Below are 14112 nucleotides of genomic sequence, written 5' to 3'. Positions count from 1 at the left end.
TTTATCCAGTATTATAAACACGTGTACATTTGTGTATCAAACAGTGACTAAAAAGAACTCACAAAAGGGCACACAATGTTTGGGTAAAAATATATTTTCCCCCACTTTATGTTGTTGGCACTAGTGATATATGCATAGATGCCTGTCCACCACGCTCCTACCTCCACAGACACCAAAAAACCGAGCAAGTTTGCTACGGGATTACTTTCATACTTGAAAAAAATGATATGCTTCACACCAATACAATTGTTTTAGTTTTTTAAAAAAGACAAGTGTCTAACATGCAGTTTACATATGACAATTCTGCATTAACACTGAAAGGAGATTACACAACAGTTTTAAAAACACATTGGTTATTTTCCAACAGCAAAATGACAATGATCTACAACTACAGTTTAAGGCATATCAGCATATTTTAAAATTAAGGAATAGACAAAGTTCTAATGCTGTTCACAGCTTTAATCTTCCATTTATTTTAAAAATTCCCTTCATTCCTACATACAGTCTAGACTTTGTACGTCATCAGTTCCCCCTAAAGAGTCATCATATATGTATCCTGTCAATGGAACCAAGACTTCTGGAAGTTGAGACTTGACAACTTCAGACACTTGTGAATGGCAAAGCAAAGGGATCTCAACGCACAGTTTTGGTGGGACCACACAGAGACAATATGACATGAGTCAGTAACAGCTGAAAACCTAATTCAACAGTCTGTGTTATGAAACACTGATGGATATGTCAAGAAAGTGAGGAAACCAAGTCTATTTGTTTGAGGTGCACAAGATATGAGGTGTTCTTGCTGGTGAGATCACAAAGCCAGAAGGAAGATGAGTAACCTGTGCTCAGCATTATGTTAAATGTTCCCCTGGTTGAGGTGTCCTTTCTGGACAAAACCTTCACCAATTAATAAAGAGCTTAAGCTGGGAAAAGGTAGTCTCTCAACTGCCCATAAATTCTCATAAGTGCTTTTCCATCACATCCTTCTTAAAACTGTTATAGGTATCTAAAGTCCAGAACAAGCAAAAGCATGGTCATAATAGTTGAACAAAAGAGCTGGGAAAGGGCCAGCAAGAGCTGTCTTAGCAAAACAAAAAAAAGAGGCGATCCCTGGTAGTAGTTAGCACAAGGGAAAGACCATTAAGCCAGGATCACCAAAAAACTAAGCAGTCATAAAGGCAGTGTAACATGAAAAAAACGTTTTTCTCTAGTAGAAGGTAGCAGTTTCTCATTCTAGCTTTACTTACACAGTCAGAACCAAGGACCCTGTGGGGACTTCCCTGGGGGTCCAGTGGTTAAGACTTCATGCTCTCATTGCTGAGGACTCAGGTTCAATCCCTGGTCAGGGAACTGAAGTCCTGCAGATCACATGGCACAACCAAAAACCTTCTATCATATCCAATGAACCCACAATGCTATGCAGAACACAGACTGGGGTTAATAATTTCTGACTTCCACACTGACACAAAGAAAAAGTCATATCTCTGTGTTTGTTTCTTGTGAAAAAGAGATAAATGTGAGCCATTTAAAATATAGTTTTCTTTCTTTAAAAAAAGGAGAACAAAGGCTACTCAAACCAATACCTCCCTACCCCCATCCAGGAAAAAAAAAAAGGAATTCCACCTATCCCATTTGTTTCTCTAAAAAGCCAAAAAGATCTCAAAGGTTTCTTACTACTGTACTTACATGCAAAGGCGAAAGCACATCCAATTAGATTTGAGGGTATCATTTACTCCGTGCAGAGCCAAGGACTACTGTGAAAAAAGGCACAGATAACAGAAAGAAGAGAGGGCAGCAATAACAAAGCAAACAGGGCCGGGGAGCGGGGGCAGAGAACAGTTCAGAGGCAACGTGGTTTTTTTAAAAAAAAAGCTTTTATATGTTTCTTTTGACTTTTTATTCCCTGACTCGCCATGATTTGTTTTTCTGTGAAAAATTCAATGGGGGAAAAAAAATCAATCAACAATCTTGGAATCAAAAAGTCAGCTGGATGCCTTCCGTGGTTGGGCTCACTTTAAAAAGGCTTTAGCGATGCATGTAAAATGGTCATTTTCAAAGGACGCATTCTTAGGATCTAGAAGTGTATGTCCTGTTTCAAGGCACAAAAATGCGCACACAAGCAATGGCTGGAACGAGCACACAGCACTAGCATTCAGGCTTCTGTCTGGTGCACAGCGTCTGAGCAAATTCAGCCCATGGTTAGAAGCAGCATGCCACCTAATGTTTGGCTGCTGCACAGCTAGCTTCAGACTAGAATCATTCAAAAACAAAAGCGAAACCACTGATCCAGGAGCTTCTAAAGCATGTCTTTATACCTCTATTGCTACTTCTGGTTTGCAGTTTCTATCCCAGCTTAGTTTGAGCTTCCATGAAAACTGATCCCTTGCTTTGCCTGCTGCTGCTGCTGCTAAGTCACTTCAGTCGTGTCCGACTCTGTGTGACCCCATAGACGGAAGCCCATCAGGCTCCCCTGTCCCTGGGATTCTCCAGGCAAGAACACTGGAGTGGGTTGCCATTTCCTTCTCCTTGCTTTGCCTAATTAAGCCTAAATCAGTTCATGGAAGCCCATTCCTTCTTTCCCATAAGAGTGTCGTTGAGGATAAAGAGAAGGTTGAAAAATTTACTGAAATCAACTAGAGACTTACTATTTAAATTAAAAAAAGTGTGTATGTGTGTTCTATTTACTTGATGTCTGACTTAACGAAGACCCTTCTCCAGGGGATCTTCCTGACCCAGGGACTGAACCTGGGTCTCCTGCATTACAGGTGGATCCTTTACCATCTGAACCACTAAGGAAGCCCATCAAATGGATGACTGCTGTTACTGCTGCTGCTGCTAAGTCGCTTCAGTCGTGTCCAACTCTGTGTGACCCCATAGATGGAAGCCCACCAGGCTCCCCCATCCCTGGGATTCTCCAGGCAAGAACACTGGAGTGGGTGGCCATTTCCTTCTCCAATGCATGAAAGTGAAAAGTGAAAGTGAAGGCGCTCAGTCGTGTCCAACTCTTCGCGACCCCATGGACTGCAGCCTACAAGGCTCCTCCGTCCATGGGATTTTCCAGGCAAGAGTACTGGAGTGGCTTGCCATTGCCTTCTCCGAAATGGATGACTAGGGAGGGCCAAAAGGAAAACGCAGGGGTGAAGGGTCAGATTCATAAGAAATGTTATTCTTTCAAGTAAAAAGGTGGAGACTATGGAATCAGAGAGAAGCTGAGAGTGTTTTGTTTTTATAGGGGGAGGGGAGATAATTAAGAAACTGAAAGGATAAGCCTCAAGAAAGGAAAGTACAGAAAAGAAATTAGGTATGTTCCTTTCCATACAAATCTGACATATGTAGTCTATGTCCTAAAATGTGACTAATTCCTAATTCTTGTTGATGGGGCGATGGAACATAGAGGGCAAGTTGAGCAAGTCTTGGTGAGGCCATTCCTTCCAGACAAATGGATTTGAAAGACCAGATGTTCTATTCCTTCATCCCTCTTTTGGCCAAATATCAAAATATGCAAGGAAACTGGGATGTGAAGTTGGATTTCTGCTTTCTTAACTCATGGGTTTGCGTTATGTCCCTTCCCATTTCTATCTTAAAATGACAAAGTCTCCTCAAACTTGTGCTGCAAGATGATACAGTCTATAACAAATTTTCTATTTTAAATATTTCTGGAAAATTTCTCCTCAGAATTATTGAAAAATGTTACTCGAAGCACTAATATCCTGGAGTCAGTCATTAGGCCCTCGCCCTCAGCCTACTGAGAGCAGATTTAGGTGTGTTTGTGAAAAGATGGGGTATTGTTAGTAGCAAACAGGTTGCAGAAAGTCCACTAATCTTAGTAGAAGATTCTTCTACTAAGAATGTTGTATGACCAGCCTTGGAGAGGGCTATCTGTGAGAGGGTCAAGGCTGCCCTGACACAAGTAAATATAATCACTGTTTTCTTATTACAGCCCAACTTGGCTAGGACTTAAGATAGGGGTTCAGACATGCTTTTAAAGCCATAAGAGGAGAAAAACCAGTCTGAACAGATCCACAATCCAGGCCAAATAATGTAACTATAGTAATAATAATAAAAAAAATCCATGCAAGGGTAAAAGTCAGGTAAAGCTTACCCACCATTCTGCCTACGTACAAAGCTACCTTGGTTTGGGGCAGGTGAGGAGAAGAATCAGAAGGCATTCAGAGCCTTTCCATCATGGAGATGAGTAATCAAGAAAAGCAAGTTGTCAGGGCTATTCAGGTTTACAGTTCAGCTGCTGAGGTGGTGAGAAGTTTTCCTGTCAGACGTACATGGAGGAATTTAGCCTCCTTCCCTTGGTCCCAAGCAACACACGAGTCACAGGACAGGCATGCTTGCTGCCGCCACTCTGAACAGACATACACGGCAAGTCATTTGTGTTTCCAGAAACAAAGTCCCACTGCACATAGCTTTTGCTGTGACTCCCTTGTTCGATCATTTTCCACCACCCAACAACATTCAGCAAAATGAGTTAATAGTTATATGGTGTCTGGGGAAGGGGGAAAAATAAAACAAAATAAAAGGACACAGATGGCAGAGATACAATATTACTGCAAAAGCAGGTGAATGCGGACCATCCTTGGCTTGCCAGGCTTTATGTGAAGCTTGCACTGCAAGTTAAAAAACAAAACAAAAAAGTTAGAAATAATAATAAATTAAAAGAAGGAAAATTAGGAGCGCCAGCACCAGCATTCGGCAATGGTGAATGCTCATGCGATGATTATGGAATCGACAGAAATTAAAACCAAAAATTCGAGTAAGCTATATACTACATGACAAGCAAAAGCAAAATTTTAATATTGAATTAAAGAACACATGGTTAGTTTCCATTTGCAGGTCATTCGGAATTCACGAGTGACTTCTTGAAACCATTACATGTTCTACTGGAAAGATTTGTGGTTTTTCATTTTCTTAAATAACACAAAACCATGATCTATTAGATTTGGGCATCACAGCAGTACTGAACAGGAGCTGAAAATTCCATTTCTGAGCTGCTGGAGTCAGAGAATAAATAAATATACAATAAATGTCTTTGAACAAAGAATTTGGTGGTTGGAATATAGTGGATGGAGAACATGCTATTGATCTACTTGGGAGGGGAAAAAAAAAAGGACAATCATTATATGGTTACAGCTATAGCAATGCCAGAAGCCGTCCCCCTCTGAGGTATAAAGCAACACCAAGTTCAAGATCCACACGTCTAATTTTAGGCAAATCCAAAACATGCAACTTCATTCCTTAGCAAGAATCAAAATATGTTTTAAAAAAGAAAAAAAATGAGTGGATGATTGTGTAAACCGTCATTATCAGATGCCAGGTATAGTTTTAAAATGAGATTTTAAAACTTTCTTTTTGGAATGGATGTGTCTTTAAACCCCCAAACTGCCGGCTGACAGAGTTTTCAGGAAAGATGAACACTGTCTACTGAACAACTTACCCTCGGGCACTCCCACCACTGAGGTGTAGCCGCAAGCAAGGAAAGTGACTTGGTGGCCAGAGATGGCAGGAGGTGGGGTCCAGTTAAAGGCAGTACCAGGGTTAGTTCTACCTTGTCTGTAACCTTAGGATATGTTATATGCTCTCATGCCACTACAGGTCAAGGAGGAAGTACAAAGCCTTACCTACGTTAAAGAGGGAGCGTGTCATTAGAATAGAAAAAAACAAAGAATTTCAAACTATTAGAAAAACTTAGTTAAGCTCTGAGGTGGAAGCATAGCAGGTGAATAAACACGCATCTCTTTTTAAATTTTCTCCCTCGATCAGCTCCCATGCGGCATGTATGGCGTCTCCAGCATCTCCTCCAGCTACACAAGGAGGAAAGAGCCTCCTATGTATTTTCAAAGGACTGTTCTCGTCACCCTGGTCACTGTCTGTCTGTGGTCCTCTCTAACCGAAACTCTCCACTGGCAGTAAGAGAAGTGATTTTTTTTCCCCCCACTTTTACACTTCTGGCCTCCAACTGGCAATTGCTTTCACTGTTCAAATGGAAAAGTGGGAAAAACTTAAGTCCCTAGAAGAAGTTAACAAAAAGTTCGTGCTGTTGTCAGGCACAAAATCTTGTGACTCTTGCGCACCAAATTAAGTCTAACTCCATTAATAATAACTGAGAATGTATAAATAAGACTAAAATAGAACTCACACACACTTCACGTAAACTTGAAAAGCATTATACATTGCTAAGGCCCAAGGCTGGGAAGAAAATAACCTAAAACGTTCTAAAGGATAAGAAAAACCTCCTTACACGGAGAAGACTCTTATTAGAGAGACTGTTGAAAATGGAGGCACGATGCTGATCAGCTCTTGGAATATTTATTGCTTAAAGGCACATCCAGTATAAATGAGATATCCTTGGAACGTTGCTGGTCTTTTATAAACATTTTTAGTCCTAAAACGTGTACCTTTATGCACTCTGTGCTTCGGGGTAAGAAAACTTGACTTTGGGTTTCCTAAACCATGAGTCAGCAGCTTTTTTCTATTTCATTCATGCCTATAGATGTGTACACACACACATGCACGCACACACACACACACAACCTATTTTTATCCTGGGTTGATTTGGATCAACAAGGGTATGATGCCAAATGGCTTGCACTGTGTCTTCCCTAAAGGAGTCACTGATCTCTGACTCCGCATGGGGATCATCAGTCACCATTAGTGACCGACACTGCCCCCAACATGTAGAGCTACTACAAAGCGCATTCTTCAACTGGAGTATAATCTAGGCAGCTGTCACTCAGAATTCATCCAGCATGACTCAATTTTCAGCCCCTAGAGTCCTTCGATCGCTTGGGTCTGTACCAACCCCATTCAACACCACAGCTCACCTACCCTGACTTCTATTGTTTAGAAAATCTGCTTGCTCCCCTGCTCCCTTCACATATTGCTTGCTGGCTCAGAGCTTGGAAAGTCAAGGTCTGCAGAGAAGAACTGAAAATTCTCTCTGCACGTCACTGGAGCAGTGCATGTTGGTTTCTACCACAGACAACATAACAAAATTTCTTGCGGGGGGAGGTCTGCACATTGACCGAGATGAAGTGAACACCTCACAACCGTGCTCACTGTCCACTGATCAGACCTGACGACCACACAAGCTCCAGCCTGTCTCCCATATTACATCTAAGAACGTAATTTTCTGCCTGCTCCAGTACCAACATTTTTAGTGTTTACTTAGTTGTCAGCCTCTCCCCTGGCACCTTAGCATCTGAGGGTGGAGAGCAGGAATCCTGAAACACGCTCTGAGTTGTCTCCTCACTGCCCTCAGAGGGTCACGTATTAAACAAAGAGGGTGGCGCCCATGGGCTCACCACCCGGCCACCACTAAGGTTTTCTTCTAAGGTAACTTACTGACCACTGTGCTTACTGTCAGATCAACAGTAATTGTCCTAAAATGGCACCCTCGAGTCTTTCAGGTGATTTGCCATAAAGCTTCAAATTACAGGAGAATTTCAAGGCAGACCCAAATCTCCCACTGGCTTCAGGCCACTGCTGTTGGAGTATCATAGGCAGTGACAACTCAGGAGCAGAGTCTGACCCCTTGGCACATTAAATCAGGTCTATTAAAAAAAAAATTTTCTTTGTGTGTGTGGATACAGGTATGTCTTGAGAGCTGGTGGAAGTGTCTTAATAGGATGGGCATTTTGATTTCATTTTCACAATAAAACAATTCATCATCTTGTTCAGAGGAAAACTAGTGGCCACTGGCAATTCTTCTGAATCTTTCATTTTGGGAACAAGACGGTCAATGACTGCTTCTCAAGCCTTACAAGAGAGAATAGAAAAATAATTCTAACCATCGTAATTTTAGGATGCTCTTTCATCAAGAGCCAGGAGGATTGTCTCCAGAGAGTAGTGAAGAGAAATACACTGTCTTCTCGAGAGTCCTAGTGTTGGTGCAGAAGATGCTACTGGAGACGACAGGTGACTCCAGTCCTGATTGCTTGATCGTGGTCAAGTTTTAGACATGAGTGTTTGTGTACCCTTTAGAAATACTTTAAAAACCTTTATCGTCTCCCCTGCACTGTAGAGAAAATACTCGCTTCTATCTTTCTGGTAACAGACCAGTTTCCATCTGCAAATGGGGAAAGCAGCGGCATGCAAGGGAACAAAGTGTTAGAGAGCCCCGCTGCGTGGGGCGACACCCGCTTACTTTTTCTTCTCCTTGTCTTTCTTGCTTTGCTGGGCCCCAGACTGCTGGGCCTGGGACTGGAGCAACTGGGCAGCTGCCTTCTTCTTCTGGAAGTTGCTCACCTCCTCCTCCAGCTCCTTCTTCTTGTCTTCCACTTTCTTCTTCTCTTCTTGGTGCGTCCGCTTGAGGAGGTCGAATTTCTCATGGAGCTGAAAAGGAGAGGAGGAGAACACGCTTGAGGGAGGGGCTGGGCTGCCTGCTGGTCTAAGGCTGCTTGCATCTGTTCAGAAACACACAGGGTGCTGCCTGTGGTCCAGTTCCCAGAGGGGATCTGGATCTAGGGCTGAGCCAGGCAGCGGTCTGAAGAGCATCCTGTGGAGCCCTGTGCTCTTTTGAGACTTGGATCTCTTAGGACTAAGGGGAATCTCTGTGCAGTTTTTCAGATAATAGAATACATATTCATTGTAAAAAGCATAAAGAAGAAAATTAAAATCATCCATGCTCCTAGTAAGAAACTCACCTAATGGGAAGAGTAGTTCTTTTCAAAATAGATAATACATATTTATTGGAGACTTATATAATGACTACAGATAGATGTATACATACTATTCAAATAAGGAGAGCATGAAGAGAAATTTTGAACCTTGACAAACTAAATTTAGAAAAATATCACAATGCAGAAATAAAAACAGGGGGAGAGGGAAGAAGGGCAGGTGGGGAGGCAGGGAGAGAAACGGAAGGAGGGATGGAGGGGACCGTCCTCACTGAATGAGTCTAGATTGCTTACCCAGCATTCACCTGACACTTAAAGCCAACAGCAAATAAGGCCCAACTTTCCTTTCTCTGCAGCAAAACTATGTTGAGTACTTAGCTATTTAAATAAACTCTAGGTTTTTCATTATCTACCATCAAGGCAAACCTATGCCTTTCTCTCAGTGGGATAAGTGTTACTCAGAAATCCATGGGGCCCGATTCCAACTGATGTCCATGCAAACAGACTCTTATAAATTTTAATGTACCTCAGTTTATCTTTTAACAGGAGAAAATGAGTAATATTCATTAAGCTCTATCAGCTAAAGAATTGGGTCATTTTAAAATCTGAAGAGAATTGATTCCTTTATTCTGAACTCTGTGAAAACTCTTACTATGATGAAAATATTACTTAAGATGAAAACAAATTACTACTCATCACCATGTGAAATAATTCGTATGTCTGAAAATATTCACTGTTATTTAATTTACAATATACTATGCACACATTTAGCACTATATTTAGGGTATTATGTATAAGAAACAAATGCAAATAAAAAGGATTTACATTGAATTAAGTGATCTTAAAAGCCTCCACACTACATTAATCTAATGGCAACTAAATTAAGTTCTTGGTTTAATTTAAATAATAGGGGCATATATGTTTATATAATCAAATATATGTTCATCTGTGCAGTTTTAGGCAGATTTTGTGTGCCTGAACTATTTTAAAGTGGTAACGGTTTAGTGTATGTGCTTAATTATTAGAAAGAACTTCCATATCAAAAGTGATAGACCAAAAGCTCTAATTTGTGTTTTAAGAAACTTCTCAAAATAAAACTAATATAATCAATATAAATAAACTGCTTAAAAAAATTGTTTTAAAGAAATAAAAAAGAAATCTAGGAAGCAGTCACCCTGGCCTGGGTGGAGCTACAAGGACTTTGGGATCAGGCCTAGAGATCTAAGATCTAGCTTTAGTCTTGGCTTTGCTACTAAGTTGGTATGTGACTGCATAAACCCCTTAATCTTCAGGACACTCGGCGTTACCATCTGTGAAATAGGAATAAGACTGGCTGTCCTACTCTTCATACCAGGTTGGTAGGCCATTCCTCATCTCTGTGTCTCCCCGGATGCAGGACAGATGGCTCACCTCTTTCTCCGCCTCTTTAAGTTCAGCTTCTTTCTCCTTCACTCTCATGACAAACATCTGTCTCATCTCTTCTTCTTTCTTCTGAAGTTCTCCCAGAAATTCATTCCTTTTTGCTTCGTATGTCTCCTGAAGACTATGCAAAAGCCACAAACCAAGGACAGCGTGGTGAAGTTGCACGATAAGAAATTTCAGTTCAGACAATTTCTCCCCAACTGCTTCCTCAAAATGGATAAGGCTGCCACTTACCAGGTTCAGGGACACATAAAATGGCACCATCGTTTTTTTTTAATTATGTGAGGATCAGAAAGACAAGCATATAGGGACCAGAGATGTGGCAGTAAGCACAGTATATAGCACTAACGTTGATGCTGTTGTTTAGTCGCTCCTCTTTCGTGACCTCATGGACTGTAGCCCGCCAGGCTCCTCTCTCCATGGGATTTCCCAGGTAAGAATACTGGAGCGGGTTGCCATCCCCTTCTCCAGGGGATCTTCCCCACTCAGGAATCAAACCCGACCTCTTACACTGGAAGGTGGATTCTTTACCACTGAGCCACCAGGGAAGCCCCTAGCACTAATGGGATGTCTCTTACTGCCCAAGCTGTCTGCTGTGTATATTAACACAGGGTCAGCCTGGGCGGGCCATTGTCGCCCAGATCAGTACCAGGTGGACACTGAAGACATGATTAGAATTTTAGAAGGTAGAGGGGGTGTGGGGAGAGACATGCGTGGGCACTGGAGACAGACAGAGCCATCAGGGCTGGTGTGGGGTTCACAGCAGTTTACTGACTGATCTGGGGAAGGGCACAGCCTCTCAGCTCAATGTTCTCTATACAAATGTGGATACAATGCCTTCCAGGGATATGATTATGGGAGGTGAATGTGGGCAGACCGAGGAAAGCATCTGAAATAACATTAGTGCTGGATAAATGTCATCTTCCCCACTCAGCTCCCTCCAACCCCCAGTTTAAAAAACAGACTCAGTGAACCATTTAAAGAGATAATAGTATATCTAAAGATATTATAGAAAATTACTACTCTTCAAGTGATATTATGAATTGTAAATAGAGCAGGGAGGAGTTTTATTTTATTTTAAACCTCATCCACCTCCTGACTGTCTACAGAACTTAGGGCCCAATATTTTAAAGCAAATGCCATGGACTCAGTTTCACCTCCAAATCAGAACAAATATATTTATAGAAAAGGCACTGCTGGTGACACAACTTAGAAAAACAGACACCCACACCCACTCACAACTTAGAAAAACAGACACCCACACCCACTCACACAGAGAAACATTTGTGGGTAAATTATTATTTCTAGCTCTCCCTTGAACTATCCCTAGAACAAGAGTTGTTACAGTAACACAAGTCTGCAGAACTGTCCACCTTTACCCAGGGACCAATTTCATCCATAGAGCTGGTTCCAAAATGAAAAGCACCTGTGGATGACCCCAGGCTCCATGCAGAGCCACTCTAGCGTTCACACTTGTCCATGCAGAAGAAGGAAAAGGACATGCAGGTGGGGAGGTGGGAGGGGAAAAACAGCAACGTACTCACAAATGTCTTAATTAGGATTGTTTCTATTTCTATAACCTGTGTTCTTACTGGCTGCTGAAAAATAAGTTCTCCTGCCCTCAAGTGTATCAACACTACCTACCCAGTAATGGACAATTAGGAGTCTCAAGTTTCTGGAGGTATGTTTGGCTTTCACATTATCTTAGAACACAAAATCAAGTATAGCCAATATTAGTGCTGGCTAACAATAGCAATATTTGGACTTGACATTTAAACTATACAGCCACAGATACAGAGAAATGCACGGGATAATAAAGGTACGAAATAATTTACAAATTTGATTTTGTTTGCTAGCTTCCAATAAACTCTTCAACACCATTACTTGGGTCAGAATTGCCAAAGGCAGAGGACGACTTGTCCCTGCTATTAAATTCTGGGAGGGAACCCAGTTTTTGTTGATTTTAAGACAATGAATATGTCTCCCTTTCCTAAGAAGCAGTGGAACACCCATTGGGTTTGCCAGAAAGTTTCATTTGGGTTTTTCCGTTAAGATGTTAGGAAAAAATCCAAATGAACTTGTTGGCCAAGCCAGTATTATAGAAACACTTCCAAGAAACATGACCCAAAATGTGTTCCAAAGACCACTAATTTCAAGGAATCTTCAAAAGAAGGGATCCCAGGTTGAAAGAACAAAAGGAAGGTGCAACGTGTGACCTTGACCTCTCTTTAGGAGAGCCCCAGAGTGCAGGGGCTCCCAAGACCTGCAGCACATCAGCATTGCCTGGGCAGGTTTTATTGGACTTTTCTAAACTCCACTCCTGGAGATGCTGGCTCAGGATAGCCGATAAAGGCAAAGCAATCTCTGTACTTCTTAAATGCTTCCAGGTGACTGGACAGTAACTAGTCTGCCAACCAAGGCGTGTTGTGAAAAGGCCTTCAGTTTAAAAACAAAACAAAAACCTGTTTAAACTGATTAACTTAGAGCTCCCCACATCTGTTTAATCATGGAAAGTTTTGTTAAGCGACCCACAGAGAGCATGTCCTTTGGGTAACACTACTTGGAATTCCGAGAACTCTCAGAATGACTCTGCCTTCGCCAGTCCCAGACACAGCCTAGCCTAGGCTCCCGTTTTGGGAAATCCATTTTCAAACTGAGTCATGACCCAGTTGAGGGTCTTAACCCATCTGTTAAAAATTAAAAGTTTAGCGACTAGGACAGAAAAAAAAACAGAATCAGTGCAAACACGAACAGCAGATACTGTTTCATGCAATGTATAATATACTGGACCATGATGTAGAACATATTTCATAGTGAAGTTTGCAGCCCCAAGTTGGAAAACGCGTATCCCAGAGAAAAGATAGAGTGATACTGCTGCAGCCAGATGATCTGAACACCGGCTGCTTATGAAATGGCTGCATCCGGGGACAGGAAGTGGCTCTGGAGCTGACACTGGAGATGACAAGCAACACAGTGGAAACAAACCCCACTCCAAGGAGTCCAGTGCAGTAAGTTTCTTAGATAGGCATTCACAGATGACACTCCCCAGGCACCTGCGGAAATCCACGTGTGAACGAGAGACACTGGACACCCTTCCCAATGCCTCCAGCCAGTGAAGCCCAGTCTAGAAGGAACTGGCCCTATAGCATCCACTCAGACACCTAAGGGGATGACACCGTTTGCAATTTTTAGCTCTTCCAACTTCATTTGTAATTGTACTTACTAATACCCTTTTCCAAGGGAGAATGAACAATATTTTCATGAGGCTTTAAGCCAGTTTGAAACATAGGCTCTTCTCATTTTCTCTCAACAGTTCTGGGTAGAAGATGACTCTGCCCACGGAGGTCAAGGCAAAGGAGAACCAGCGCTGACAATCCAGCCTATCCTCCACTCAGGTAAGTCACGCAGCACGGCTCTGTCCCTGTCACATCTCGTGGACCAGCAGGGGAGGGCAGGCTGGAGTCCCACACGTCACCGAGATTAGTGGAGGAACTGACACACGAAAATGCGTCATCCTTACAACCACACAGTGAAGTGGGCATTATTATCACCACACATTTCATAGACATAGAAACTCAGACACAGAGGAGCTCAGTAATCTCTGCAGGTCACACAATGAAGAAATGACAGAGCTGGGGTGTGCACCTCGGCCCCCGAGCTCAGGTGGGAGCTCACCTCCCATGGCCGGAGAAGCAAGGCTTTGGTGCTCCTAAAAACAAGTAAGTCTCAGGGGGCTGAAAACTGTGTGACCGCGAGAGAAGGGCAGTAAAGGAGCACTACGTGTGACCTGACAGGCAGAGTGAAGGAGAAGCTGGTGTCTGGAGGTCTGCAGGGAGTGCTGGGGAAAGGCCAGCGGCATCCCAGGAGACAAGCGGCAGAGACAAGACCCATGCCCTCTTCTGTACAACATCCCGCCCCCACTCCTTCCCCAAATGCCAGCCAGAAAGGGGCCCAGGCATGGGGGACCTGAGTCCTGGGAAGGCACGGGTGCTCTGGCTGGAGTGAAGCATGAGCTCCAAGGCTGCAGGTGGAAAAGATGCCCATCAGAACAAGCAGGAAGGGCCTT

At 42.7% G+C, this 14112-nt stretch overlaps 1 protein-coding gene across 7 annotated transcripts in view; it reads right to left on the bottom strand.

The window, feature by feature from the left end:
• The window catches only part of SEPTIN11 (septin 11), a 132557-nt gene that overhangs the window by 7395 nt on the left and 111050 nt on the right, over positions 1-14112 (bottom strand). For 3 of the 7 annotated variants that reach the window (XM_055433980.2, XM_088836406.1, XM_055433977.2), the window contains exons 8-10: positions 10035-10167; positions 8153-8340; positions 246-4616 (exon numbers count right to left, since the gene is read on the bottom strand). In XM_055433980.2, the coding sequence (XP_055289955.1) occupies positions 4601-4616; positions 8153-8340; positions 10035-10167 (337 nt within the window). In that variant the 3' untranslated portion in view covers positions 246-4600. The other 4 variants (XM_088836404.1, XM_088836403.1, XM_088836407.1 and 1 more) reach the window with 3 other exon arrangements.

This window comes from Moschus berezovskii, chromosome 5, assembly GCF_049115385.1.
Source record: "Moschus berezovskii isolate FMDL1 chromosome 5, NW_MosBer_1.0, whole genome shotgun sequence".
Taxonomy (NCBI): domain Eukaryota; kingdom Metazoa; phylum Chordata; class Mammalia; order Artiodactyla; family Moschidae; genus Moschus; species Moschus berezovskii.
The sequence above is the reverse complement of the archived record's forward strand: the minus strand, read 5'-3'. Positions and strand labels throughout refer to the sequence as shown.